Raw genomic sequence first — 27,129 nt, 5'->3', positions numbered from 1 at the left:
CAGCAACAATACTCAGGTAGGCTGTGGTGTTTAAACCATGCTCAGTTGGTACTAAGGGGCCCAAAGTGTGCCAAGAAAATATCTCCCACACCATTACACCACCACCAGCAGCCTGAACCGTTAATACAAGGCATTTCATGTTGTTTACACCAAATTCTGACCCTACCATCTGAATGTGGCAGCAGAAATCCAGACTCATCAGACCAGGCAACGTTTTTCCAATCTTCTATTGTCCAGTTTTGGTGAGCCTGTGTGAACTGTAGCCTCAGTTTCCTGTTGTTAGCTGACAGGAGTGGCACCTGGTGTGGTCTTCTGCTGCTGTAGCCCATCTGCTTCAAGGTTGGACGTGTTGTTGGTTCAGAGATGGTCTTCTGCAGACCTTGGTTGTAACCAGTGGTTATTTGAGTTACTGTTGCCTTTCTATCATCTTGAACCAGTCTGGCCATTCTCCTCTGACCTCTGGCATCAACAAGGCATATTCACCCAGAGAACTGCTGCTCACTGGATGTTTATTCTTTTTCAGACCGTCCTCTGTAAACCCTAGAGATGGTTGTGTGTGAAAATCCCAGTAGATCAGCAGTTTCTGAAATACTCATTAACAGCCATGCCACGTTCAAAGTCACTTGAATCCCCTTTCTTCCTCATTCTGATGCACAATTTGAACTTCAGCAGGTCATCTTGACCATGTCTACGTGACTAAATGCATTGAGTTGCTGCCCTGTGATTGGCTGTTTAGCTATTTATGTTAACAAGCAGTTGAACAGGTGCACCTAGTCAAGTAGCCGGTGTATAAACATCTGGCAAAATACTGCTTCTGTTGTAGTTCCTGCTATAAATGGTGTCACCTGGACATTTTGCCATCACACACACACAGACTCACATGGTGAAAACAACTCCAGCTGTCACAAGGTGTTTAAAATGACAAGAAGTAAAACAATTCTTCTAAAATCTCTTCTACTAGAGCTGATAATTATTTTATTCTGCAGCTCCTCTGCACTCAGTGGTCGTCACTGCTGCTTGATAACAGGCAGTCTAAAGGATACAGCCGACACGGTTCATGTGTTGTATTTTTATCTCCTGCCACAGATATTTTATGGTCACACACTAATGGATCTCCCCCTGGCTCTACCTGCTGTCATTAGCTTCCTCTTCATCCTTAGGTTCAGGTTTTAAGAGCTGGGGTTTTTAAAAACACCATAAAAGCCTGCAGAGCTTCAGCTGCTAAAATATGGATTGATTTTATAATTTGAAGTCAGAGAGGAAAAATAAAGAAGTTTATGATGATTGTGACCCCACTGTCGTCAGAACACGCCTTTAAAGTCATTAATTCTTGTTCAGCAAGCTGTGAAAACCCGAGGATTATCCATCACAGTTTGTCCGAGTGTTTTTTATTATCATTGCCATTACATTTGTCTCTGGATACTGTCAGTCTGTTTACACCCACAGGATGACAAAATGCCTTTGTGTGGAAATAATCCCTCCCTTTTATATGTGTGTTTTCAACACTTGGTCACCAACAAAGACTGAAAATAATTGTGTTAAATGTACATTAAATATAAAAGTGTTGTTCCCTTTGAAATCATGTTTACGAGGACATCTAGTGGTTTCTTTCCGCCGTGTGTTCAAGAGAAATGACGAGACTTCTCCATAGAACAAAAGGGCTTTATTCCACAATATAAACTTGTAACATCTTCAGCTACCCGGGCGTCCTCCCCACAGTATCCTATGCCGGGTTACATGCTGCGGTGGCGATGTGTCGGCAGCGCTGCGTCACCACTCCGCAGATGTAACCCATCCATTTGTGTAGCTCTCTGTACATCACACCATCGCTAAAGCACCAACACAACTCAGCGGAGATCAAGCCATTTAAGTCGATTCAGACAAAAAATTATTGCTCAGATAAATAAACCTATTCTACAAAAAAGGGAATAATTATATTAAGATGCATGTACTAAACACTGGATTTCAAAGAAAAGAACTGTAATAGTCATTTTTTGGGGCGTTGGGGATGAAAACTGTGACTTGTGTCCCCTTAGCTCTGGTTTAACATGCAAGGAGGTTCCAGAGAAGATAATATTAACCCTTGATTCACCCTCTTTACTGTTGTAAGACTCCTTTAGCGCCGACGTAATGGAATCCCATGCAGCACACTTCACATCCTGTGTATTTTTTTTTTGTTTTTGTTTTCATTTAGACAACCACAAACAATTCATAAGAAGAAAGAAATATATATAATATATATATGTAAAAATACAAAAAAATAACTAAACATTATAGTTCTGGACAACAAGTCAAAGAGGAGATAGCACCGTTGTTACAAAAGGGTCGGACAGACATGACGGAGGTGAGGGTGGGGTTGGGGGGGGCAGGATCAGTGACACATCCAGACTGGTGGCTCGAATAAACGGACTGATGACAGAAAGACCTCTCCAGCCAACCTTCAGAAAAATCTCTTCATTTTCTCGCGTGTCCATCACTCAGTGTACACCTGACACAAATGTAGTCCTCCTTCTCTGCCATCTCGGCCGTAACGCCGACGCACACTTGGTGGAACCACTGGTTACAGCTGCCGTCACACTGGACCCAGTCCACCTGCAGCCAGACACACACAAGGTGTTTTAACCACTCTGGAAAATGATTTATCATTTAATCTGCCAGTTGACAGTAAACACAACGCTGACATATTTAAGGTGACATAGTGAACTTAGTGGCAACTTATTGACACATGCAGCAGTTACGGAGCAACCTTATCATTTATCTGAAGTCGTGTTTGTGTTGACCTGATGAATGTTAGTCCAATATTTACTCTGTTCAGCTCTCTGTCTACTCCTGAGGAAAATATCTGGAGCCTGTTGCAACAAACACTTCAAACTGAATTTTTCTTAAGCTGAGGTACCTACTTAAGGGTGTAGCACAGAATCCCTTAAAGGGTTTCCTTAGTTAAGTAAATATGTTATGGTATTTACTGCAATGAACTTTTTTAAAGTGGTAAAATACAATAGTTAAGCATTTGTTTGCTTGCGCTCAAGTTTGTGATACCTGAAGTCTTTTGTGCAATGGTTTAACTAACTTTAAGGGATTCCTTAAATGTAAGACCAAGATAAAGAGAAAACCTTAAGTTCTTAAGTGAATATTTTAAGGTAACCTGAAGGAGATGTGTTTTGTGCAACTGATTTTATTTTAAGAAAGCCTTAACATGGACTTAAAAGAAAATCCTAATTAAAGGTGTTTTGTGCAACCGGCCCCCGGCTCTGTAGCTGCTAAAGCTCCAGTATGTTAACCAGCAGGTTTTTAAAGGTAAACTCTGCCAATTTTCAACCATCTTATATAATTACAATGAGGGTAGTGTGTGTAAATGAACTATAGTAAACTTCCCTCCATCTCACTGCTCATCTCCCAGCTCTGTCGCTGGCTCTAAGGGATGTTGCTCAAACTACAGAATGTGCTTCCTTTTTAGCTTATGGCCACCATCACGGACACAAAGAGTATAGAAACTGATCGAGAGAGATCCGTCTTTCTCTTTCTCAAATTCAGACTACACTTAAATGGTAAAACTAGGCAGTGCTGATCAATTATAAACCAACATTCTGCTACACTATTGCTTATTTCTCGCCTAAAATATCTTCAGGAATATATTTTAGTGCACTGTTGCACTGTTAGCTGTAATTCAAGATCATTTGTTACCAGCCGGTCACCATACTGTTTTTCAGATGAGCAACTCAAATTATATCACCCATCAGGGGAGTATTTATCGGTCTGGTGCGGCACAGTGCATTCTGGTAGTTGCAGGTTTTCTACCTCAGGTCAGGTCAGGTGGTCTTCAGACGCTGTTCTTAAAATATCATTGCGATGCTGACACTCTGTCTTTCAGATCTACTGCTCTGTAAAGCTCTGTTAACGGCATCGCTTCAGGATATTCAGAGAAACTGACCTGAGGTTTTCCTTTAGCTGCTACGTTTTATGTTTGTGGCCTAAATCTAATAAAGACAATTCACACATCTAACTAATTTAATTTAGCTACACAACACGTATTATCCATGCTTTATAAACGTATTATCTATATATCAGATGTTGTATTGTGACCTGACAGAAGTTTCCTCACCTCGTCTCCCTCTGGCAGCTGACACCTCTCTGCCGGACACACGGCCATTTCCTCATCAGAGTCATCAGACTGGGAGAAATCAGAGCGTGGAGAAGACGAGGTCGAGGTTGGCCTCTTTTTATTCATCTTCTGTCTTTTGTGAGAGTGCTTTTTGTCCTTCACCCTGCGCTCTGCGCCGGATCCTTCCCTCTCCAGATGCCGCTTTGCTTTCTTTTCTGAGCCGATCATAGTTTCCCTCACACCGTTTGCACCATCCTAAACAATAAAAGCAAATTAAAGCTGATGTGGAGGCAGGTTTGAGGGGTTAATCACTGTGTTTGGTGGTAAGAGTTTGTACCTTGTTCAGAGGCAGATTATTTCCCTGAGAGTTGAACTGCATGTGTTTGTCACAGTCGGAGGACTCGTCCTGCGGTGGCGACGTGCATCTGTTCGTGTGCTGGCTGCTGGCTCTGTCCAGTAAAACATGAAAAAGGCTCTGGACCTCTGGCAGAGACACCTGCAGCAGGAGTCCCTCCACCATCAGCTCCTCCAGGTCCTGGCTCAGACCTGTCACACAGAAAAACACCCAGAACATTAACAATAATAATCTATAATACACTATTAGACACGACTCATGTTTTCAAACAGGTTTCTTATGTAGCTGCTGCTGCAGGTTAGAGTAAGATGACACTGACCCTGCAGTGGGATGCATCTCTGCTCGGTGTAGAAGACGGTTTGAGCATGGCTTGTCCTATTCCACTCTGGAGTCAAACAAGGAGCCTGTATCAAAAGCATCAAGCCCCAAACTTAACATTTGCACACAAAACGACTTCATTTAAATGAGACAAAAGGTGTCACAGGCGGATGAAGAGTGACCTGAGAGTTGTTTTGAGCGTCATGGCTGCCTGAAGCCCAGCGGGTTAAAGTAGGCGGAGTTCCCGGTCTCTCTTCCAGCTCTGGCAGATTACAAGACTGTGAGATCTCCTGCGCTCGCTGCTGCCAGTTAACTGTCCTCTCCACCAGATAGTGCAGCGCATCGCCCTCCGGCAGACGCACCCCAGTGCGCCGCAGAGATGCTATCAGAGAGACGACTTTGTTCAAGGGGGGCTTTTCTGATCGCTGACACTGCGGACAGAGCCACGGCTGTGTTACGCAGGAGTCTGACGGGTCTCTGACACACACGCTGTGGAAAGCATCCCTGCAGAGTTCACACTGTAACATCGCACCCATGGGCGCCTTCTGGCAGACGCACACCTTCAGGTCCATGCAGTCTGCTGTGGGAAGGAGCTTTGACTCATTTGCTGCCCTGAGATTAGAGAAAGCCTCCATCTCCCTCGCCCGTAGCTCCTCCAGAGTCGCCATCTGGTGAATAAAACACAGACTGAGTCAGAACATCTCCTGATGGTGAGAGTCTATTAATCCCATCCACTGCCACAGTCCTCCTAAACATTTATCTCAGAGTGACTCCACTTACTGCAGAGGTAGAATCCCTGGTCTGTGAGAGAGCTTTTTCCACATCACTGAGAGTGTTGAGCCTTGGCGTTTTCTTTTTGTTATTTTTTGGTGACTCTTTCCCTTTCTTGGCCTTCCTCTTTGGAGAACCTATATTTCCAACTTCACACCTCGGACACAGGACCTGTGATGAACAAAACAATGGTCAGGTTTTTTGCACCAACAGGCTCAGAGGAGTAAAAGAGTAAAGTCCACCAGCTCTTTTTTTTTCTGCTCCAGAGTGGCTCACATCTCTGGAGTGTAAAAATCTTTTCTAAATGTATATGAATGCAGGGCTCAAAACCAACTTTTAAAAGTGTCTGCGAGGCTGACAACCAGGCATCGGCTTTTGGCTGCCAAAAACACAGCTGCTACTTTAAGTCACCATATATTTTGAGTCATAAAGACACTGTGCAGGTTAATAACAAAAATGTGACATAAAAGACTGTTTAAAACTGTCATTACAGTAACCCAACAAAATACTCAGGAGGTAGAGCAGGTCGTCCACTAATCAGAAGATCGGCACTTCTATCCCCGCAACCCCATTATGTCCTCTCTGCTCTATATTATGTGTAAATACTTTGCTTTGATGCAGCCAGCCTCCCAAGGTAGTCACTCTTTTTTACATATTTACATATTAATATACAGTTTCTGTTGTTAGACAAAGGATGAAATAGAGATTTAATCATGGCTCATAAATACGTGTTAACCTGGCTGCTGTGCTGCTAATCAGCTATATCGACATTTAAAATGAGTAACTGCAGTGAAAGTTTGAGCGTTCTTCTTCATCTAAATGAGCTGCAAATATGCTTTTAATGACATATTCAGCTCAAACTACACCAGCAATGTGGCAGCTGAAGGGTATTTTCAGTGGATGGTAAAAAGGAGCAATCATGAGGTCAGATGCAGTGGACATGAGGAGCAAGTGAGACGATGGATTTAACATTCAATTTGAATTTGAATTTGAATTACCTCCAGTAAGGTGAGGGTCGAATCTCTCTGTAGGAAAGTTGTGGCTGCAGATTCCTTCCATTCTTGCACTTCTACCATTAATGACTCCAGCCTGTCTAAAGGCTCCAGATGGACTTGAATGGCTTGTCCTCGAAGCACCATGTCAGAGAGGCTGTCAATCATCGGTGTGCAACCAGTGGCCTGAAGAAAGCGGGTGATTTCAGGGTTACAATCAGACTCAAATCAAAAAGAATACCATCTATCAACACTCCTCCAAAGTCACGAAATGTCGACTGCGTCCTAACCTGAAGCTCCTCTGCTTCCTGAAGCCACTCACTGGCTTTCCTGATGGTGTCTTTCAGGAGGAGACAGTTTGGGAGATAAGCGTGGATGCCAGACGCCTTCTCGGCAGCAGCACTGAGGGTTTCTATGGAGTGTGGTGGTCTGATAGTGAAACACAAATGATACACTGTAGGTTAAATACTCACAGCACTTCCAGGTTAAGTCACTGTAACAAGAATCATCATGGCACCTTCACAGGAAGCTTTCTGAAATTAATACTCAGGCCAAGACTTTCAAAATATCCTGTGTGCTCAGTTTTTACAGGAGAACCAAAACTCTTTTGATGGAATATAACTAAAGCCATGAGAAGTGTCAAAAATCTAAGTATTAACATTTTTAATACTGTGAAACCCAAAATTCAAGGCTGCAGTGAACTAAGCACAGTGAGGGAACATAACATTTTTGAAAAATGTAAAAATCTAAGCCTCGACTTGAAATTAGTTTTTCTGATAATGGCGAGAAAAAGATGCACATTCCTGACAGCCATGCCATTAAAGCCTTTAAAAAGCACTTGTGACAGTTAATACTGAACAGCACTGAGTACCAATGGAATGAGAGCAGAACTAAATATGATGCTCACTTTTTTGTTGGTCTTGTTGAATATTCTAGCAGCAGCATTTTGCACTAGCTGTAATTAAAATGAAGCAAAATCAGGAGCACTGATGAAATATTACATTATTCACGTACAATCAGTGCAAATACCTGGACAGAAAGTTACAGGTATTAACAGCATGACAACCTATCACAGTGTCTTCTAGGTGTTGGATGTTTGTCCGCCCTGTGGCTTAGATGCTAACATTATGGATCCGCCGCCGATCTGCCGCCCTCACCTGGCTTTAAGGAGACTGCTCGCCTTGTCCTCCCAGTGCTCGGACACAGTCAGCAGCTCCTGCAGACGTGCCATGGCTTTTTCCACAGACGGATGAGGGGACAGCCCAACTCCCTGGTCGATGAGCCTCCTCATGGTCTCCAGAGTCAGGGTGGCAGGCTGAGCACTGGCCTGTTGCACGCCCTCAAGCCAGCGTGCCTGCTCCAGCCTCACCCTCAGGCGGGGCAGCTCAGGCAGCTCCACGTCAAAGTCGAAGCTGATGTCCAACAGGCTCTGGATCTCAGCGACACTGGGGACCTCATCTGCCAGAACCTTCTCGCTGTGCTGCTGGAAGTCTTCGATGCGATTCAAGAGTTCCTAAAGAAAGACACAGAAAGAAATCAATGCCTTTGCAGACCTGAACAGTGACATTAGAGTAAGTGTCAAAGACAGGCACAATCCTCTTGTTGGGGACCGAGGTAACATTTTGCCAAGTGACAACGTTGGTAAACTATTTTCATTATAAAAATAAGCATCATTTATAACACTTATGTATTAGACTGTATGAAGACTGAGCACTTTCCCAAAAGGTCACAATACACTGAACTGAAAGCATTTTGTGCTATGAAATCTAAAATAAATTAATAATAAAAAATTAATCTTGTGCATTAGGAGAAATGCTACAGGCTATATGCCAATGTAAATGTCAACTGCTTCAGTAATTGTTTTATCTCGTCCTGCTTTTGCATCTAAAGGCTGCCTGAAAGCAGCGGGGATAAGCAGTTTGGTTCCGGTTCGTTTTTTCCCTCAACCTGATGATACTGTCACATGTGTGTGAGCATGTTCGATATATTTCCATTCACATCTTCTACAATGGTGGAGCTATGCCGATAGTCTGTTTATACACAAGTCTTTCTCTGGGGCTGCTGCAGCTGACCAGGATCCTACAGACAGGTCTTCCAGCTGTGGTGTTTCATTTGCACTTGCCATAGTGTGACTGATTCACACGCCAATCTGCTTGTTGTGCTAACCTCAACATCTGTTACTAGCGGTGTACGGCTAAAAATTGTAGAACTTGTGCATTTGAACTTCTATCTACATCCTGTGTATTCTGCATGTGGCTGTGAACCATGACCCCCATACTGTATTGGCGGGGTACTAACACATAAACCATCACAGTCCAGCTAATTTCAGTGTTCAACTCACATTCATTCAACAAACTACTTAGTTGTCTGAAGCTGCCTTTTCTGCCTTAAAAGATCAGTGTGTAAGATTTAGGGGGATCTAGTGGCATCTAGCTGTGAGGACTGCAAATTGCAACCAGCAAAAATTCCTTCTGGTCAGAATTCCTTCAGTGTTCATTGTTCAGGATGTTGTTTTCCAGGAGCAGAATTATTCACAGAGGTCTCCGCCTCTCCAAAACAAACGGACCAGGAGTCTCATTTATAAAACAGTGCGTAGGATCCATACTAAAAATGTACGAACAGAGAAAAGCCAAAAATGGTGTGCACCAAAAATTATTTGACAATTTCTACCCATCAGGCTTCCACCTCACCTTCTGCGTCGCCAATTTCCCATCTCCAAAATGTGCATAAGCACAAGTCAAATTTTCTTCCTTCAAGTCTGTCTTTATAGATCACAAGTTTTCCTATGGAAGTGGCATACGCCTCTTTTAGGCCTCATTTTGTGCATATGCAATGTTTATCAATGAGACCCCAGGTGATTTCAGCCAGTAAAAACACTGAATGAAGAAGTTTCACGTTACAAATCAGTGTTATTCCAACACTGCTCATTGCAGATAGGCTTCTAACTACGGTCACTGACTCGAAAACACAAATTGCGTGTTTGATTTGTCGATTCTACTGTAGAAACATGTAGATATAGATATGTAGATATAAAACCCTCATTCTAAGGTAATGAAAACACAGCAATTCTTCTTATCAGGTAATTTATACACTAAAGAAAACATATTTCTCTACCATGTCTGCCAATATTTGCCCCTAAATCCTACACACTAGAACTTTAAAAACACTCGTGAGGTGTCCATATGAATACTTAAGTGTTTTACTTGCTGTAATCAACACCTCTATTCCTAATGTTCTGCCATTGTAAGTGACAAAATCCACAGTCTTTGTTCTGTACATAAATATATTTGGAAGTTTATCTAACAGTAACATGAGGCTTCAGCAGTCTGACCTGGTTAAATCAAATACACATATTTCAGTGTTTTAGCACTGAATTTACACATGCGTTTATGTTCAGTTTGAGCTCCATGTCGTGACCACTCATTAGATCTGTACAGTGTGAGCATGAAAGTTGCAGATATTGTCTGTGAAGATTAAAATATGTAGTGTGAGGATTAATTTAAAAGCACAGTGTCTGCCCAGCCTGAATTCAAATTAATGTTGATTTTCTGAGGTAGAATTTATTTGTCCACTGCAGCTACCTTCAACATGGGGGCCTGAGGGAGACTGCAGGAGAGGTTGTACAGCTGCCTCACAAATGACCTCAGCTCCTCCACAGTCAGCTGGCTGCATGATTTACCACTTCCACACCGATACCTAGGAGAGAGCGGCCAATCAATTAAAGAAATGAACCCTATTAAGATACTAATGCTGCCTCCTGACTCGAGGAAACATGCAGAGAAATGTGAAGACAGCTAATCTATAAACTTCATCTGAAGTAGGAGAGTGTATTAACGCTACCTGGTCTGCCTCTTGCCATTCAATAGCTGCTGAGCCACCGAGGCGCACTTCTCTGCGTCTTGTGTGACCAGACGTAGCCGACGCAGCAGGTCGTTGTCGGGAAACAGGTTGGACTCTGATTCAGCAAGAAGAGAGCGGAAAACTGGCAGGCCTGAGGAGAGAACACCTGGTTAATCACAGTCTGACACATTTACGGTTTAAATTACAATAAACACACATAGATGACAATAAACACATTGCCTCTGCTTGTTTTTCATTTTTGGCCACAGTGACTGTGCTTTGTAACATTTGCTTTAAAAGGACCATACCAGTGGTTTCAGCAAAGTAAATCCTGTGTCTATAATTACATTACTGAAAACGATTTCCCAATTCATGGTAGTAGGGCTGGAATTTTTAAATGCGTTTTCCTTCCTTCCAGGAGTCAAGTTTTCAGTTTATGTTAGAACACAACACAAATCTCACTCACCACGAATGATAGATAATCAAATATGACAGTGACTTCTATTAATCGGTCTAATAAAATTATTTTGCCGACTTCAGAGTGAAAAGAGTTTTAGCTACATGACAGCACATAAATGCAGCATTCCTGTATGTGAGACTCTGGAGCCTATCAGGCAGGGTACACCCCGGACAGGTCTCAGACTATTACAGGGTTGACACATAGAGACAGACAACCATTCACGCTCACATTCACACCTACAGACAATTTAGAGTCACCAGTTAACCTGCATGTCTTTTGACTGTGGGAGGAAGGTACCCAGAAAAAACCCACGCTGACACGGGGAGAACATGCAAACTCTGCACAGAGGGGCTCCCCAAACCTGGGTTTCAAACCAGGACCCTCTTGTGGTGAACAATTCTAACCACTGCACAACCGTGCCGCCTTTCCTGTATACGTGTATCAAACATGTGGTGTTTCAATTTAATATTTGTGGGGTGCTGACACAGTTTGATGAATACGTTATAAGAGTAGCATTATGTGTGCGCAGCGAGTGTGTGGTCAATGAGAGAGACAGGGAGCGATGATGGGTGTGCTCATGGCAGACAGGTGTTGGCAATCAGAAAACCCCTGAAAAAAAGGGCTCCTGGAAGCCACTGTGTAATGTGAACACCGACTGGGACATTTTGGAACTGCTGTTCCGAATTTGAGCGAGGCAGCGATGCAGTTTACAAACCTACACAAGCGACTAGCCCTACAGACTTTCTGCTCACTTGCAACAAGTACACGTACTTCCCGTAAGTCAGCCAAGAAACAACACAGGAGGAGCATAATTTCCACCTTGAAAACGAGTGAGGATAAAAGATTTTTCAATGAGAAAAATCATAATTAATGTAAAGCCCAGTTCAGACCAATGATTCTAGATGAGACAAAACCGTTTTAGCACGTTGCAGAGAAAAGTTGCCGTGGCTGATGGTGTCACCTGCAACTCAGGTGTTGAACAGTGGGCTTCTGCTGCTCGCTGTATGTGCTTATGCCCCCTCACACACATACATTCTCACTGAATAACTAATTGGTGCTGGTTATTTATATTATTGTGGCATATTTATGATGAATACAGTCCATCTGATGCTCGTTTTGTTTATGTTTATCACCGTTTCATCACTACTACAAATGCAGCTGTAGCCAGTATCTCACTCTCACTATCCTCGTTCATATTTTAAGAGGCTACAAATTAAATTCAGCCACACAATGAACCTGAAAAGCTGCAAATCAGAACAGAGGAACAGCGAGTTGTTGCATAGAGATGATACACTGTCTTATCTAGTTGCATTGGTGTGAACCGGCAGGTTTTTAGAACGTTACACGGTGCATTGCAGGTAGTTGCATGTTTCAATTAGTTTTAAGTTGTAAAGGTGTGTGTATCACCTCAACATCTTATCTTAACAATTCAGCCGTATGACCAAAAGCTCACGAACGTTACAGCTGCATATTTTGAGAAATGACTGGAGGGTGTACGCAGATTTATTTGGCTTTCTCATTAAAAACCACTGGTCTGGTCCTTTAACACTCTGTTTTCTTATTTGCTCTTGCTGCTTACCTTTCTTCTTTTCCAGTTTGGCCTCTAGAGTCTCTGTCACGTGGGAAGCCCATTCATCATACAGCTCAGCTCGCTGCTTCACAGCATTCATCATGGGGAACAGCTCGTCCAGTGTGTATCTGAAACTGCAGGAGCAAACAGAACACTGAATTTATGAGGTCGGGGTAATAATAAGACACAAATCTACTTCAGATGGCCCAGAACACTCTGTGATAAAGTATATTTTTACCGACCAAAGCCTGTTAACTGCCTCTGTGTATCAGTGTCAGAGGGACTTACTTCAGTGTGTAGTTGGTGATGGGGCAGGAGCAGAGGTCGCTGGTGTGGTACAGACAGACCAGTACTCCTGGGCTGCAGGGACAGGTGATGGCAGACAGGTAACAGGTGGTCCTGCACCTGGCACACTGCCGCTCATCATCCTGGAGGTGATCGTATTTTGCCGTCTGCTCATGCAACACTCCCTAAAGGCGTGAGACAACAACAGAGGTGTTAAAAAGCAAATCCACACATTGAGCTTGTTTGCCTGAGCGAACATGATATCTGTTTTAACACTTTACTCAACATGTAATTGTTGTAAAGAAAGCCTGGCTAGCTATCAACAAGACTCAAACAGCAAAGGAAAATGCAATTATATGTTTTTACACACTGAGCAGAAATTTTATTTTGCTCCCCACAACACACCCTATAATGGTGTAATGACATTTTTAAAAAAGGGAGACAGTCTTACCATTTTCTTCACTTTCTCTCTCAGTTCCTGCTCCTCTCGGATCATGGCGATCATGTCCTTGTGGACAGCTGACGCCAGGACCACGTCGAGTGTGTCAGCTTTCGAGGCCATGTTGCACACCATCTCATCGTGGGAGAACACATTGTACCGGTGCAACATACGATAGTGGTCGACGCACTGCCTGCCAAGAGGCATCTGGTGACGTAGAGAGGACAGAAATGAGTTATAGGGACAGTTCATTCATCAAGTGTCGAGTCACAGAACCAGCTAATCTAATACATGAAATTCATGGGAAAATATTTCTGCCACAGTTTTGACAATTGATCGTACTTTTAAGTAATTTTTGGAACAAAAATTCAAATCCAAATTGACCATTTGTATATCAATTACTTGCTCCATGTTATGTTGAATTTGTGAAGAAAACTTCAAAATCCAAAAGCTGGGAAAATTTCTGATGAATTAAAGTCATGGGCGACCTTGTTTAACAACAGCAAAACTGTATCTAAACACGTGTTTACAAACTCTCACACAACTCGTGCAGTATATTCCAGGTGTCATTTATCCACTAGGGGTGTAAATAAATAGTTCCATCAGAATACAATATTATATCAATTCTTTGGACAACGCAAAGACATTTGCCGATATCACAAGGTCTGCTACGGTATGATTTTGTTTTGATGCGATTCAGGGGCCTGCAATCAATATGGGATGATGTTATTCACCTATTTGACTGTTAAAGAAGAAGCTGCCACCACTTTATTTTTTTTGCTTATAACCATTAAAGACCAAACAACACATAAATAATGTCAATAATAATAACAGGTTATGTTCAGTTTACTTTGTACTGTCTGACTGGCTTAAATCCCTGAAGACAAACTTCTCCAAACAGCCATAAAACACAGATTAACAACAAGATCATTTAACAAAAGCATAAATTTCAGCTCAGTAATAACTGTCAATGTTCATAGACAAAGAACTGTTTTTTTCTTGTCATCCAATATTAGTTTAACCATGTTTACAATGCATAAATTAGCCTAGCCATTAGCGCAGTTTACCTGCTCTCATAGCTTAACAGATTACATGTGTTTATACTTTTTCTTTCTCTCCATCAGTTTAAGTCACTGCATCTCCTGACAGAACAGCACGGTTAAATTTCAGCCTGTGTGAATGTTTTTTTTGCAAAGTCAGTGATCTCTTTAATGTCCCTTCTTAAAACATGCTTCAATCTGAGAGCCTTGCCTGATTTTTCTTCAGTTTTAACTTAATTTAGACTGTCTTTTATTTCCTCAGCTTTTATATACTTGTGTTTTTATCAGTTCTCTTAAAAGTTGTTTTCATGTCTTGTCTGTTTTAATTATTGACATGTAAAGCACTTTGTAAGTCTGTTCTGAAAAGCGCTTTATTATTGTTTTATTTTCAGCCTGACATTGTTAAAACAGAGCAGCTAATGTTGCTGTGTTGCTGCCAGAAGTTGGCAGAGTGAGCTGCCTGACCAGGATGGTACATCGTGTGTTTTCTCATGACCTCGTTGTAACACCATGTGCTTTGTCCTTTGACCCTTATATTTCCATGCTGCTGATTTATTCCTGAGTAAGTAACGTTACTGTCATCTTCTTTCTCTCGGTTGCTTGTCATTATCTGCCTTCCGCTGTTTGACAGTGACACATACTTTCATAATAAAAGCCAAAGATTATGATATAGATCGATGTTCTTGTTTTTTTTAACTGAATGCCACTAGTTAAAAACAAAACAAACAAAAAAAACACCTGCTGCGCCTTTTTATACCCCATCACCTCCTAACATTCTGGTGTAATCAATGTACTGTTTATTTATTTGACAGTAATTAGTATCTAGCCCCTAAAATGTTGAGGCAGAGCATACTTGCTTTAGCTCTGGTTGAGTGTGAGAGGCTGTCAGCAGACAAACAGAGATCTGTGTGGGTACATGAGACTCTAAAAGATAGAGGGTGGATCACAAGGGTTACCACCAGTTGGTCCAGGAGCTTCGCCTCCATGATGGACGTTTCCAGGCATATTTTAGGATGACTCATGGGCAGTTTGACAACCTGCTGAAAACTGCTGGTTTGTGAAGACGTATAGCTCTGGGTATCCAACAATTGCTGCTGTAAACTTGTTGTCATGACCATAACAGAAGGCCAGCCTCTCGAATCATCCAATTGGACAATGGGGAAAAGGCGGAGATGAGTTTTTCCACTCTGAGTTGAGGCTTTTTCAACTCGAGGACTTCAGAGCGTTCCGGCAAAATGCCAGGCACCTAGAGCGCAGAAATGTGAGGCACGTTGCAACGCAAAAAGGTTAATTAAAATAAAAAAAAAAAGTTTCCCTTTCATTTCAGTTCGCTGTTGGATAGGGCAGTCTGTTTGGGAAGTACTGAGCATACGGCTGGATAAATGAGGCTTAAATTATACAAAGCAAGTTGTCGGAGTTTGTAAAAAGATATCATATAGTTTTGCTGTTGTGAAGTTTTTTGTTCAAGTATTCAATGTAACACCAGATGAGTGAATGATATACAAATGTTCATGTGGAGGGTGAGATGTTCCTTTAGTTAATAATAAATATTGTTAGTTACATGTCCCACATGAAATAAAATCACACACACATACACAAACGGTGCCTGTCCCTTCCTCTTCAGTTTATATTGATGCAAAACACTTAAAATACTAAATACTGAAGCTAATTCAAATCTTGATGCATTAACCTGTAACACAAACTCACACCACTACATGTGTGTTGGTTGGCAACCACGTATATTAGTTGTATTTTCATTACTTCTCCAAACAAGATATTAAGTGATACATACCCAGTCCACGGTGCAGAAGTTGACCGCCTCAGCAAAGTTAAAGCCCTGATTGAAGCCACTGTGGTAGGCTCTGGGAAACGTGATGACAAACTCACCAGCACACTGGTTTGTTCTGTAAATCTGAAGACAGGAGAAGACAGAAGAAGATGATTTATGTTCCAGCTGCTTGTTAGTCAAAGTGTCAGCTGTGCATTACTGTGGATTATAGACAGAAGGAGTCAGTGTGTCTCAAACAAGCTGCATAAATACATACTGGAACTCCATGGGCCATCAGGGTGTTGGGGTTCATGATGGTGACCAGCTGATGCAGCAGATCAGGCTGAGACTCAAACAGCTCCGGGGCCAGTTTCCTCATCACCGCCTCTAGCTGTTCTGCGGCAAAGCCAGGAGCTCCATACCAGGTTTTGGGCTCCCCCCTTGTAGTCAAATAAGATAAACATAAGATTTAGTTTAAAATGACACAAAGTCTCTTAAAGTCTCTTCCTGTTGTTTACCACCATGAATAATATATTTGGTCTTATCAATAAGCCCTGAGTCTTAGAGTCTTAAGTACCAGTGCAGATAATTGATAGAGTAGCTCCAGTGATCCTCAATGTGCCAGCAGAAGGAGGAGAAGCACATGCCAACATAAAGCCATGGCAGCGTCATCCCACAGATGTCAGCTGTCACATGAGTCAGTACAGACGGGTTCATCATCGCCAGGTTGTTGAGGTTCCAGCCACACTTGAGGTATTTCTGCAAGTCGAGGCAACATACAGAATTTAATAACACAGGGACACACTGTGGATAATACTTCTCGAATAATGAATGTCATAAACAGAAGTTTCTGTGTACAGCATTCAGAGCATTAATGTCAAACTGTACCACTATTTGCTATGTAATGACATAGAGGTCTAATGGTGTCCTAAGAAGAGAATGAAGTCGCGCTTCCTCTGTGTGTTGCGTTTCAAACTTCTCTGTTCTTTGTTGTGGTCGACTGTCTGGTTGCGTGTGCATGTTAGTGCATGAGTCCCAGTGTGTGCATCCCACTTGCTTGCTAATTGCCGCCAATCTGTGCTGTGCTCATACGGCAGTTACAGCTGATAACGTCGTCCCAACCCACTGTGACGGGAAGGCATCATCATGGAAGTGTAACACCCTCCCTCCGGTTCCCCACCAGGTTAACACAGTTAGCTCTGTCAGCACTGTTGCCATTGTTAGCACTGTTCAGCCACCGCCATTTCAGCTTAGCCATCCACCTGTTTGCTTGAGACGTCTGAGGTGAGAGCTGCGTGCAGGCAATCCTGACCTAGACCCTGAATGTTGTATATCAGTGGCTCCCAACTGGTGGGTCGCAGTCCAAAAGTGGGTCGCTGATCTATTCTCAATGCACCACCAGTGACTTGCAAACGTGTCAAGTTGAAAAAACACACTTTATTTTGAAGTACAGTGGATTTCCAGCACAGAGCTTTTACTTTAAAGTGCTGTTTTCTGCTGTAGAGTGAGTGACTAACAGACAGCTACTTGACAGAGACAGAGAACTGGAGCAAGGACATGGCCAAACACAAGTATGATGCTGAATGTATTAAAATAGTGGATCTTGAGCTACTGACTAAGGAGAAATCTGGACCCCAGGACTGCACCAATTGGGAACCACTGTTGTATATGACTGCCACAAAGGGTTTCTGTGGGTTAAGTCTTAAATTTAAGACCTTTTCAGACCTTTATAATACCACATAGAATGCAAATTTAATACCCATTTTGTGATCATTCTGTCAGGACACTATAGCCTTGAATTATCTATAACTATATGACATTTTTAATACTTGTCAGCAGTAAATGATAAAAGTTCCTAATGTTTTAATCAATTTAATTAATGCACCTGGACCTGGATGAGCGACATAAAATGGATGAATGGAATAACCAATTAAAAGTTATTAATCAATAACATTTCTGCTGCAATCTTCACTTGCCCATAATGAGTTGTTGAACCGCCGAGCTACTGTAGCTAACAGTGGTGACAGTGCTGCAGGTCTGATGGTACTGACTGACTCCTATAGATACTTCTAGTATTTAAAAAACATTTTATTTGTATGCATCTGTCCTTTATGGCAGACTCCATCCCTAATTATTCAACTTGTTTGTCTATTTGCTATTCATAATTCTTGACAGACATTGCTGCTACTAATTTCTTTTTACAGACTTTTTTCATCACTTATTGTAATGATACAGAAGCATTTTATAACTAACATCACTGCCTTCAACAGACAAGAGAAAATATCTAAGGTTTTTGAAAATGAAATGTAAGAGTTTTTAATACCTCTTAAGGCCTTTTTATGAGGAAACTGAACTCAATGCTTTTTATTCTTAAGATAATTTATAGACATTTTTCATGCTTTATGGAGAGACAGAGAGATATGAAAGGGGAGAAAGAGGTGACGACCGGCAGCAAAAAGCCCCATGCCAGACTTGTACCTCGCCACTGCGATAAGGACTTAATGCAACGCGCTCTACACAGTGAGCGACTGGGGGACACCCAATCAAATGCTTTATACCCCGGACACATTTTGTTTACACAGCGACATCGTATCTCTGAGGATTTCAGGTGGCTTGTTTTACATGTTTACCTCGTCAGCTGGGGAAACCTTGAATTTCCCATTGGGAATAGGGAACCCGCTCCCAAACTCCTTTGAGGCAATATCTGCTCCGTATTCGACAGTAACGTCCTCTTCGATGGCTCCCACCAAACGCCAGAACTCCTTCTCCACCAGCTCCGTGGGTACCATCTGTGATGAGTACATGAAAGAGACATTTAAACTTTAAAAAATACTCACAGCAAAAGAGACGGACTGAGTAATTCTCCTTCTACTTACATGAACTGGCATGTTGAAGTAATCAGATTTGAATGCATCAGCCATTTGCCCAAATGCACGCAGAGAATAGTCTCTGAATGCTTGTTCAAAGCCGAATGCCTCGTGAGGTTTGTTGCATTCCTGCGGGTTTAAAAAAACAACATTGAACAAATGTGTTAAATCGTTTTGGAGCCATTTCTATATTCTCTTTTTTATATTATAAATGTTTATATAATGTGTATGTATAATGTTTAAACAAATCTGTCTCTCTTAGACAGACAGATTTGTTTCGATGACTGCACAGTCCATTAAACAAGAATAAATGTGCATCACATTCATCAGTCTTCGTGGTGTATCCTCACCTGAGCGAGACACTTGGGGCACCGCCAGTCTCCTTTGGGGATGTCGGGTAGAGGAGGGATGAGGCAGAAGGTGTGGTAGCTGTCGTCACAGCCGTCACACAGCAACAGACGTTCTTCATCTCCCCCGCTGCCGCACACCAGACACACAACCAGATCCACCTGCAGAACAAAAGGAGGAGTCTGTGATGAATCTGTTTAAAGAGCTGTGACGCCTGATTAAAGCAGCTTGTGTGTTTCTATAAACAAACTTCAAATGCATAATAGACAGTTTAACAGCACAAGTTTAATGTGAAGTCATTAAAGCCTCTGATGATGCATTAAACTGACAAGCCTTTTCATTTTTCACCAAGAACTTAAATATCTCATGCAGGTAAATTTTATCCAAAAGAGGAGTTTAAAGACAAATTTACTTACTGGACTTGAAATGAGTGGAGGGATGAATTTCTTGTACCGTGACTTGGATTTGTCAGCTTCAATTACTGGTTCTTTAATTTCAACTGGTTCCTGCTTCACTGGAATGGGAATCTCTTTTTCTGCAAGGCAACAGGAAACATTGCTGACACCACTTACATTTTAATGAGAACATCTACAGTTAATTCACTTGACTTTAGTGTCCCCTATTTAGCATTCATAAGCAGGATATAAGCATTTAAAGGTCCAGTGTGTAGGACGTGGGGGCATCTACTGGCAGAAATGGTGTACAATATTCATAACTATGTTTTCATGAGTTTATAATCAACTGAAACTAATAATCATTGGGTTTTCTTTACCTTAGAATGAGCTGTTTATATCTGTATAAGGAGCAGGTCCTGCTCCACAGAGTCTGCCATGTTGTTCTACAGTAGCCCAGAATGGACATATTAAACGCTGGCTCTATATTAAACCTTTCAGACAGTGTAGTTTTCTCATATGCTTGGCACACGGGAGAAGTTTCAGATCTGCAACCACTGGATACCACTACATCTGGACCTTTAATAAATGGGTAATTCCACTACTTTTGGTGGTAACTAATTACTTTTTCAGATTAAAAAACACAATTACAATGACTGAAATTTAAATAGGCTTGCTACGTGTTACCTCTGCATTCATTATAGCAGACAAACGTGTTGTAATCCACAGATTAGAGATTATAATTTTAAATCACCTGTAGAGATGCCTGGGTCAGGTGAGTCTGCCTGGGTCACACAAGACGGTCCCTCTGTCTTGTGTGCGTGTGTTACAGAGAGTGAGAGTGAGCAACAAGGAAGGGAGGGAGAAGGTGGACTATTGCACGCAATGTTTCCATGGGTTACTGATAAATTAACGTGACTAGGAGTGCTGCAGGTTGAACCACACATACACTGTGTAATGGTGACTCACCCGACCTTACAGTGGTGCAATAAATGATGTAAATCAGTCAGCACTAGACCGTCACTGTGCACACTGGCTGACAGTTCAGGCAATTTGAGCTGGCTGTCCTGGAGATATGGACATTATTTTACCCTCCTCAAGATCATGGACAAAAATAGTGGGTTGTAGTCTATGTGCAGGATTTGAATTACTGTTGAGGTTAACAAGGACAAACCTCAGTGTGTTTATCACTTTTATTTCATGGGGCCCATGGTGATTAAAAATCATTGTCACATGTCAGAGAAACAGTTGTTATTTCATTTTACCCTGCCAGGAGAATTTAAAAACGGACTCATGTTGTTTGATTTAAAGGCCTCTATCTATTGTGTTTTTATTGTTCCACTACTCACTTGTCATCATCATAGTGATAATGGGCACAATCTTGGGTAAAAACTGACAGTTGTCTCGTCCCACACTGAGTCACAGCAACACTAAAATAATATAGTGTGTGCTTTAATTGAAAAGTCTTAAGTCTTTCTTAGTAACTCATTTCTTTTATATGCATTATATGCATTGGTAAAGTAATCCAATTGTTCTTGAGAGAAGTAATTAGTAACTAAAACAAATGACAAATTTTCAGTGATTTGCACAACTCTGTTTATAACACACTGTAATAGCTGTATGTAGCGATTAGGACATTATTTAAGTGTTTATTAATGTTCAGTATTTGTTAACTGTTATAACTTCACCTATGAAGACATATTTTATACTTTTACAACTGTTTATTACTATGCTGTAATTCATTATGTTTATACAGTAGCCTCCATCAATGATTCAGGGTCTAAGGTGGGATTGTCTGCACACGGTTCTCAACATGGAGGTGGCTAAGCTGGCAGCTAACAGTGCATATAGTGCTAACGAAGGCAACAGGGTTGACGGAGCCAACGCTGTTGACATAGGCATGAACTTGAGGGTGAGTATAACACTTTTGTGACAACGCTGTTCCGCTACTGTGGATTGGGATGGCATTATCAGCAATAACTGTTGTGGCCAGACCAGCTTCCTCAACAAAGAATAGGGGAGTTTGGATTACGACGCACACAGAGGGACTGTGATTTTATTCTCTGCTCAGGACGCCATAACTCCGCTATATCTTTACATAGCAAATACTGGTTTGATGCTGTATTAAAGGTTCAGTGTGCAGGATTTAGAGGGGTATATTGGCAATATGGAATACAATTAAAAAAGTATGTTTTCATTAGTGATTAATTACCTGAAAATAATAATTGTTGCGTTTTTGTTACCTTAAAATGAGACGTTTATATCTCCATCAACAACAGGTCCTTGCCCACGGAGTCTGCCATGTTGCACCATCTTGTTTCTACAGTAGCCCAGAACGGACCAACCAAACACTTATTCTAGAAAAGGCCATTTGCATTTTTGTGTCAGCCCCGTAGTTAGCAACTCCTCTGTGAGAAGGAGTGTCAGAAACAAATGATTTTATTTAACGGGAAACTGCTTTATTCACTGTTATTACCGGTTTAAATTACCTGGTTTGTTGTTTTGGAGAGGAAGTTTAGCTCCCACTTAAAACACTCCTGAACAAGGAACACTTAAGTAATCCTAAGTGGGAGTTCATGCTTTGCACATGGGAGAAGCTTCAGCTGGTTGTAATCTGCCACTAAATCCAGTCTCTGCTTATAGCTACGCTATAGTTTATCAGCTACGTGTGAAATGTTTATATACAGCTTACGGGTGCTAAATATGGAGGATTAAAGTAAAGAATTACCATAAATACTGTAAATGTCATTAGTGTGACTATTCTTTCCCTCTGTGGTGTGGAGTCTGACCTGGTTCTTGCTTGGCGACAAAAGAACCCATCCTCCGCCTCAGGTTTGGCCTGCTGTCGCCAGGCTCACCTGGCTCAGTCTTCACGCAGGCGGCCTACAGAAGAAATGAGAAGTTAAACTGCAGGCAACTTAAAAAATACTTAAATAGTTTAGTATGTGGAGAATGGAGAATGTGCTGCTTGTTTTCATCAGGTGTTTGTCGCTCTCTTCAACAACACCCACCTCACACTTCATGCGCTTGGCTCTGCGAGCGGTGGGGCCGATGTCAGGCGTCTGGGCAGTCTGCCTCTGAGCCTGCTCCTGCAGCTTGTACTCCTTGATGTCCACGCTCTCCATGCTTTCTGTGCTCTCCACTGGCTGAACCGGCTTCTGAACACACTGAGGGAAACAGCATGCCAATCAAAACTACAGCTCAGCAGCTACTAAAAAAGACACGTGTGTGCCTAACTGGAAATACCTGTTTGTGCAAATGCTGCAAACAGTAAGATATACTGTAAATGGAGGACTAGATAAAGCTATTAATATGACTACGCAAACACAGACAGGACACATTAAAGTGTCTCAAACAGGAAGTGTGAGCATACCACAGCCTGCGTTTTAAAGCCATGTGGCGTTTCTATGATCATTACTTCTGTTTACCAGCAGTAATAAAATAAATATGAGAAGGCATCAGTGGTTGTAAGACTGGGACTGTTTGATATTGACGTAGTTTCAGGACAAGAAAAGGCCATAAGGAGGATGTGGTTAGTCACAGTTTGTCACCCCAAACAGGGAGCACAGAAACTCAGGAGGAACATGCCATATCAAAGATAAAGACAGATATGTGCTGAGGGTGTACAGGTGACAGATATCAGACTTTCAAGGAGTTGGCCGTGAGTTGGCAGTTTAATTATAGTAGCACTTGGGAAGTACAGATAAGAAAATCTACTATAATATTTGAACTGATAAATAATTAGCACCTGATTGCTGCCAAAAACAATGTATTTTCAATGATTCCCAAGATGCATGTTTTGGATTGTGTGCAGTAGGTTTTTATGAGGTACTTATCCACACTCAGTGTATTATCGATAGTAGACTGTGGACGGCACAATGTTGTGATGGGGAGGGCTTCAGTTCCCCATCTATGCTCTTGTCCGAGCCGCCAGACTCCATTTACAGTCATTTTACCTTGCAGAAGACAGGAGCTGCTGGTCTGTTGTTACATAGATCAGTTAGTTTGTTTGTGTGATTGTGTGACTTTGGTGAATCCGAACTTCAGTGATGTTAAATTACTGTTTTATGAATGGAGTCAGGCTTTGAAGAGAATGATACTGAAACTAGGGGCATGCTGACTATGTAATATACTGACAATGGATAAATACCTCCTACACTCCCACTTGAAAAAAATCCAAACTATCCTTTTAAGTGTAGATGGACTTGTAAAGGTAAAGATAATTAGTTTGAGGTGATCCTTTTGTTGTAAAATCAGCTGATTACTGTTTAAAAAAAAAGGTTTAATTCAGCATGCCATGCCTTTAAATATCATAACAACATGCTGGAAATACAGTTTAGTGTCCAGCCACAGACAAACATGCATTCTGTTAATTGTGAGACCAAGTAGCTTTTAACCATGACACGCACACATACCTTTTCAAGTTCAGGATCAGCCTCCAAACGCATCAGTTTGGAAGCTGGCTCTGGTGCCTGAGGCAAGAGAGAGCTCGGGTAATTAAACAATTTAAAGTGACCTCTCCGACGGTCACACAGCACCAATCAGATGACCTTAGATAAGCTCTCTTATAACATGTAAGGGAATATTTGGGTGCTTAAACAACATGACTACACACCGGATTGTAATTTGACACTCAGTATAGCAGTCAGACAGAGTTAAATCATCAAATAAAAAACACACTGTAAAAAACAAATTGTTATCTCTAAATAAAATACAACATAAAACATATTTTGTATAAGTTGCAGTCCAACACAGAACATGCGTATCCTAATAATGCATTCAGTTCCATTCATTTTTTGTTCAAAGTGAAACACAACTGTATGGCATCATAAATATGCAATTTAACTTTGACTGTAATCTTGAATAATTAGTAGAAATAAAAGATATAAATGAGCATTATTAGGGTTTTGTTTATAAGCGAACCACACACTGTTTAATATGTATGACAGCTTCTCTTTGTGAGTATCATCAGAAACAAGATAGGCTGTCATAATGATGCATGCGTCCCAACTCACCAGCAGGTTTGCTCCACTCTGAAACAGACTGTAAGGATAGAGCGTTTTCTCATAATGGCCTCGCAGGTGTGAGCCGACGGCTTTGCCAGGGGCGAAACCCATTTGTAGTGCAATCTTGGTCCATCGCCTCTCCTGACAGACAACGTCAAAGCCACCCTCCTCCGATACCAGCTGTGGTGAAAAAAAAAACAAAAAAATGATTTAGGTTATTAGTGTGAGCTGTTTAATTGCATTCTGAAATATATATATAAATGTGATGTCAATTGTTAACCTTATTTAGTTTATATAAATCCAAAATCTTCCTCTCCACGTGAGGAATCTTAAGGGCAACTCCTTGCAAATCCCAAAATTTGGCAATCTGGTCCAGAAAGTTGAGCTTGACTCTGGTCTGTGCCTGGGAATAAAACGTAATAAATGATAACAGTCAGCCACAAATTAATTAAACTAGAGGAAATTAACTGAGGCTTTCAAGGAAAACCAAGGCAATCGCTGGGGAAAATAACATATGGGCTAAAAATAATCGGAACAGGCTGCTATTTATGCAAGAACACAGGTGGTGCATCCTATTGTTTAATATAAATAAATAATTAAATATGCTTTCGGTTTAATTTTTTAAAAACTACAGATTAATTAACAAACAATTTTACAATTACATATACATGCATAAACACAGATGCTGTTAAATAACAAAACTCACCTCCAGCTCATTGAGCCTCTGGATCCGAGGAACAAAGTGAAGTCTGTCAACATCACAAGCAAATGGAGGCTGCCAACCCTAAACAGTGACAGGAATACACACAACGCCACATGAAGGTCATCATAACATGTGAGTGGATATTTATACAGGTGGAAAACTGTAGGATTTTTATTTTTGCGTTGATAAGTTATAGTCTGTATGTGTTTCCTTTGAAGATGGCCCTCTTGTGACAACTGTTGTTCAAAGCATCGACCCAAATTTGGGAAATCTCCATATTCTTTACCCATGGTGACTTAACTTAAATTGGGCAGATAAAAGAGAAACACCACTGCATGGTTACAGGGTTTAAAAATCAAGTTTGCAAGAAAAGCAAGGCCTGTGAATACTGAAAGAACACAGTGATCCTTTTCAGTTTATAACCCACAGCACAAATCAATATCCATGTCATTATCACACACAGCCAGGCATGTATAACAATAATATCGCATCATCTGAGCAGAGATTCAAGTTCTTGTTTTAAGTCAGTAGCCAACATCCCCCACTGGCACACAAAATGGCCAGATGGAAGACTCACTCACCAGCCCAGCTTACCACAAAGCCAACATGGAGGACAACACCCTTACAACACAGGCTCACACATGAACAGTGGCTCATCTTCCAAGAAACATAAATCATCATAAACATGCAACACAGCTGTGATGTTGTGTAATATGGCGAGTTGGGCCACAACTTCAAAAGCCACAACTTGCTTTTTAACAATAATAGTGGGCTTAATATTTAAATAACACAAAGTACTCCTTGTCCCATCATGGGGCAATTTCTGTGGCACCAATAAAGGGAATATTTATTAAGCTTAACCAAAGCAATAAACACACACTGCTTCAGATATTCATCACACACTGGTGGTGGATGGAGAAGTGATGGATGAAGTCCACTGACTGACCCAACTGCATCATGATGCTCCTCAACAAATAATCCATAATTAAGCTCAACTGCAGGGCTGCGAGGACATTAAAGGACAAAACGGAATACGAAGTGTCCACATCCATATTTATCTTATCTTTATCTTCTTGCACGCAGGAGAAAGAGAATGGCTTCCGCATAGCCACCTATGTCAAAGCCGTGTACTGAATTATGACAGGTTGGTTGTTGAGCTGCTAGCTAGCGTTAGCATGCTAGCTAAGCGGCTCAATGGAGGGAGCACCGAGGCTTTGTTGACACACGGTGACCAACGGCTACAATCCACCGTTAATTAACTGACATGTTTATATTGCTGCTAACGAGCTTTAAATCGAGCCAAACAGCGCGGTTGGGGTTGTGTGTCACCACATATGAGGGCTAGCTAGCGGCGAGCTGCACAAAGAATGAACATAGTCGTACGTGATATCCGCCATGTTTAACAGTCCCTTTAAATCCCGAGCGCTGGGTCCATCTACAGCCGTCTTAACGGTGAACCGATTCAGCATCCGTGAAACCGTTTTTAAATCGCACTCACCGGCGGCGGGCGGACTTTGCAGATGCCAGTTTTTTCGGCGATGGGACGGATCTTGTTGATGAAGGCATACGGATCTTTGAATTCTTCCCAGCTTGGCTCGAAGACCGGGCACTCCGGAGGAGGCTTGAACTCGTCCGGCCGAGGCTGGCTCATCGTTTCGGACCGACCCGGTGGTAGCTCAGACAGGACGGGTCACACAACAAGTACCGCCGTGCTACGGTTCCGTTCTGGAGGAGTGATTTTTTTCTTTTATTTTTTTATAATCCCGTTTGTTCACCGTGAGACTCGGTGGCAGTCAGTCGTCACCAGCACGAGAGGAGACAGCTTACACACATACAGCCTACATACACACACGCACACACAAACATACACTCA

The 27,129-nt window shown here is 41.7% G+C and overlaps 1 protein-coding gene across 2 annotated transcripts; it reads right to left on the bottom strand.

Annotated features, from left to right (window-relative positions):
* Positions 1 to 1,644: 1,644 nt before the first annotated feature.
* On the bottom strand, positions 1,645 to 27,129 carry kdm5bb (lysine demethylase 5Bb). Of its 2 annotated transcripts, XM_033628859.2 has the most exons (28): positions 26,755 to 27,129; positions 25,260 to 25,337; positions 24,834 to 24,956; positions 24,563 to 24,733; positions 23,963 to 24,019; positions 22,559 to 22,714; positions 22,337 to 22,430; positions 19,572 to 19,690; positions 19,158 to 19,316; positions 18,817 to 18,936; positions 18,571 to 18,729; positions 16,518 to 16,699; positions 16,218 to 16,380; positions 15,965 to 16,084; positions 13,145 to 13,339; positions 12,697 to 12,878; positions 12,418 to 12,542; positions 10,379 to 10,529; positions 10,120 to 10,234; positions 7,696 to 8,051; positions 6,829 to 6,967; positions 6,545 to 6,724; positions 5,556 to 5,717; positions 4,958 to 5,443; positions 4,777 to 4,861; positions 4,440 to 4,648; positions 4,103 to 4,357; positions 1,645 to 2,592 (listed from the first exon to the last, which is right to left on the bottom strand). In XM_033628859.2, the coding sequence occupies exons 1-28, from the start codon at positions 26,905 to 26,907 to the stop codon at positions 2,455 to 2,457; spliced, it is 4,632 nt and encodes a 1,543-aa protein (XP_033484750.1). In that variant the 5' UTR covers positions 26,908 to 27,129; the 3' UTR covers positions 1,645 to 2,454. The 2 variants fall into 2 exon arrangements, with proteins under 2 accessions (XP_033484750.1, XP_033484751.1); XM_033628860.2 differs by lacking the exon at positions 23,963 to 24,019.

Source organism: Epinephelus lanceolatus, chromosome 8, assembly GCF_041903045.1.
Source record: "Epinephelus lanceolatus isolate andai-2023 chromosome 8, ASM4190304v1, whole genome shotgun sequence".
Classification (NCBI taxonomy): domain Eukaryota; kingdom Metazoa; phylum Chordata; class Actinopteri; order Perciformes; family Serranidae; genus Epinephelus; species Epinephelus lanceolatus.
The sequence above is the reverse complement of the archived record's forward strand: the minus strand, read 5'-3'. Positions and strand labels throughout refer to the sequence as shown.